Source organism: Nestor notabilis, unplaced genomic scaffold (genome assembly GCF_000696875.1).
Source record: "Nestor notabilis isolate BGI_N333 unplaced genomic scaffold, ASM69687v1 scaffold1288, whole genome shotgun sequence".
NCBI classification, from domain to species: domain Eukaryota; kingdom Metazoa; phylum Chordata; class Aves; order Psittaciformes; family Psittacidae; genus Nestor; species Nestor notabilis.
Window position 1 is genome coordinate 1 of NW_009940350.1, and position 3,752 is coordinate 3,752.

General features: G+C 41.1%; 1 protein-coding gene across 1 annotated transcript in view; it reads left to right on the forward strand.

Moving 5' to 3' along the window:
- Positions 1-1,435: 1,435 nt before the first annotated feature.
- The window catches only part of POP1 (processing of precursor 1, ribonuclease P/MRP subunit (S. cerevisiae)), a gene marked incomplete at its 5' end in the record, with an annotated part of 17,896 nt that continues 15,579 nt past the window's right edge, over positions 1,436-3,752 (forward strand). Inside the window, 2 exon segments of the mRNA XM_010020291.1 lie at positions 1,436-1,618; positions 2,450-2,625. Coding sequence (XP_010018593.1) covers positions 1,436-1,618; positions 2,450-2,625 — 359 coding nt within the window.

Genomic DNA, 3,752 nt, shown 5'->3' on the forward strand with positions numbered 1-3,752 from the left:
ATAGTTAATTTACTTAATTAATATACTTAATATAAATTAAGTAATTTAATTTTTCTTTAGATTAAGTCATTCACTGCCTTTTGAAACACTCTTCCATCTTTCGATTAAAATATTTAGTTCCTTCATTCTTGGGCAAATTTGGTAGTGAAATAGTGGTTTTGTGAGTTAATTGCTGTCCAGTTACCCTCCAGTGATTGACTTAGGTTGTAGTTCTACACAAATTTGCTGGCTTCAGCAATCCCTGTTTCTCACCTGGACAGTGCTGCTCTCAGCCGTGTGGAGAACCCATATCAGGGAGTTACTCTGCATAAAACCTAACTTCTGTTTCCAGCCCCAGTTATTTTTTCGTTTGAATTACTGCAGCTCTCCATGATGCGTGGTTGCATCGGGGCTGAAACAGCATTGCTGCTTAATATAAAACTTCATGCTTATTTGAAATAGAAAAAGAAGGTTCCTTAGTTTGTATAAATTGATGCTACTGGAGGTGAATCTGCTCTCGGCTGTTCCTCATGCCAATGGGACAATGGTATAGGCTTGTTTAAGAAGCTGATCAACCTGGAAACTGGTGTTTTTACTCTCTTACCCCATTTCTTATACACAGGTTGGTTTTCACCAGAGAAGCTCCCTGAACAGTATGGCCCCATGTTTCCTTGTCTTCATGCAGTGGGTAGGGTGGTGGGAATGGCTCTTCGGGCCCTTTTTAGCTCAGTTGTCCAGCACAAAGTGCCTGAGAACTGTAACTCAAATTGTGCTAGAAATCCTAACTAAGATTTAACTGAATAGGTTGAATATGAACTAATTTTTAAATACAGACTTCAAGACCCTCTTGAACTTGAAGTACTGTTAGGTGCTTGTCACTCTTGAAAGGAATTTGTGTACCTTAAGAAGCTTACTGTAGACTTTTATCTAATTGCAGTAATGATTGAAATACCGCTACCAGAAAGGTAACTTATTGTACCAGCATACATCTATCATGCTTATTTATTGCTGTAACAGAGAGATATGTGAGTCAAGAATATATTTGATTGAGGAGTTGGGGGGGAATCAAGGGGCAAGGGGGAAAATACTAACTTGACTGGTTTGGTATTAAAACTCCAACTAGACAGTAATAAAGATCTCTACTGATTTTATGTAGACTGATTTTTACTCATGTCTTTTCTGTTGGATCTGATAAAGTATTGGAGGCAAAGGTTGGATTGGGTACCATTTTCAGACTGTAGAAAAGTTACTTAATCTACTGCAGGTTTGCTGCAGGACAGTGCGAAACTTTTTTCTTCCTCTAAAAAAAAAAGAAGAATTCTGATTTCTGATTACTATTTTAGGTACATATATATAATAAGAGGAATGTGCAATGCAATCTTATGAGGAAAGAGTTGCCAGTTACTCAAACTGCGTTGCATTTCTGTTACCTCTCTTCATCTCTCAAACCCTCCAGGAGATGTTCTTTCTGAGCACCAGTATCAGCAGCAGAAATTTTTGAACCAGTCATCTGGGCCTTCTTACAGGAAAGACCAGTATTTTTCAAAAGGGCAAAACAGAGGAGAGAAAGGCAGAGGAAGAGGAGGATGGCAAGGAGGACGCCCGAGTGTTTCTGAGGAAATGCCAAGATACATAACAGGTTCGTATATAATAAATGTCATAATTTGTGTGTCCAGGACAACTTGGTGGTGATTAAATTTGCTGTCTGTCTTTATTTTTGTGCAAAAGCAAAAATTAGTACTGATGCTACATTCTTCTGTTTTTCCTAATTTTCTCAAGTAGTTGTATACTGGAATGAATGACCAGCTGTTGATTAATGAGTCCTTTCAGACTTCTGAGCTGAAAAGTTGCGCTTACTTGTAACGAGGGATACGCATTTTAGTTTCTCTGCCAGCAAAATGAGTACTGATAGTAATTTGCTTTTAATGTAGCCAGTGAAACTGTTTTGCCCATGATGTGAGTTGAAGACAACTTTCCATCTATCAAAACATTTATTTGGGAGAGCAGATTAGCTTTCCAGAGTGTGGTGGTACTCTGGTAATAGATACAGTTCCATAAGCATAAAACAAGACCAACCTCTGGATTCTTATTTGATCATTTTAAACTAGTCTGTAATGCAATTATTTCTTCCTTTTTTCCATGGTGATTTTCTTTTGTCTCTGTGAATTCTATCTGAAAAAAATCACTGCTTTAATAAAGAAATTCTTAATGCAAATAGGACATATTGCTTATACCACAGCTTTCAGATTCATTCATGTGTAAGTATTTGCTTAACCGTATCTGTAAGCTTCAAGGTATCTAAAGAATCAAAATTTGTTCAGTAATAACATACAGTATTTACTTCTATCTCAAGAAGCCATTAGGCTGATGTACTAGGAATACTCTGCTGGGATTCAGTCATGTATGTACAGTGTCATCTTCTTTGATTTTTGCCGTTTATCATGCTCTGATGCAGTTCTTTCCGTTCCAGTGTCTACTTTTGCTCAAGCTCGTGCTGCTGAGATCAGTGCCATGTTGAAAGCAGTTTCACAGAAGTCTTCAAACTCTTTGGTTTTCCAGACCCTCCCAAGGCACATGCGAAGGCGAGCAATGAGTCACAATATTAAACGCCTACCCAGGCGGCTCCAAGAGATTGCCAAGAAAGAGGTATAAGTGTGTTTTATGGTATTTGATAAACTCTAGAGCGAGCAAGTACACAGGTTCTCAGGCTTTGACGTTTGGCTTCAAAATGCAGGAACACCTCCATTCTAGATGGTAGCTCAGGTAAATCTCACTAACCACTTGGCTTTGTGATTACTGGACATCTTGAAAAGTTACTAGAGTCGTTCTTCTGGGTTCAGCTACAGCAGTCATTTTTTCTCCTTTTTAGTAGCTGGTGCAGTGCTGTGTTTTTGACTTTCAGCCTGGGAACAGTGCTGATAACACTGATGTTTTTAATTATTGCTAAGTAATGTTTACTCTGACCAAGGACTTTCTCAGCCTCATGCTCTGCCAGGGAGGAGGGGAAGCTGGGAGGAGGGGAAGCTGAGAGCAAGCAGAGACAGGACACCTGACCCAAACTGGCCAAAGGGGTATTCCATAGCACAGCACGTCATGCCCAGTATAGAAACTGTGGGGAGTTACCTGGAAGGCCCAGATCGCTGCTCGGGTCGGGCTGGGTATCGGTTGGTGGGTGGTGAGCAATTGTATCCTCTCCCCTTGTTATTTCCCTTATCATCATTATTATTTGTGGTAGCAGTAGTGGTTTTGTATTATACCTTAGTTACTGGAGTGCTCTTATCTCAACCCGTGGAAGTTACATCCCTCCGGGAGCAGGGGGAGAAAAAGGGGGGGAGTGAGCAAGCGGCTGCGCGGTTCCCAGGTACAAGCAGGGCTTAAAACACGACAGTAGTGATGACTAAAAGGCCCACTCCAGTAAGGGTTGTTCAGGCAGTGCCTTGGTCCTGGGTCATCCAGGAGTCCTCAATAACACCTGTCTGCCTTGCACCCCAGCACAGCTGCAGGCTGCAGCCCTGGTGGCCTCAAGCCAGCATTGCCCATTCATGACCAGCATGATGGTTCATGTGTTATAGCTCAAACATGGGAGGTATGCTGGAATTGGCAAGCTGTGTGCAGCTTAAGACTTACTAACTGGCTGTTCCTGGTTGCTCCTGAAACTCATGCTGTGGCAGTGTCTCAATGTTTTTAGTCACAATGTGCCTGTGGAGTTACTTGCTTCGTACCCACTGTGGCCTTCCTGTGTGTTTTGTAAAAAATTACAAAAAAAATTGGGT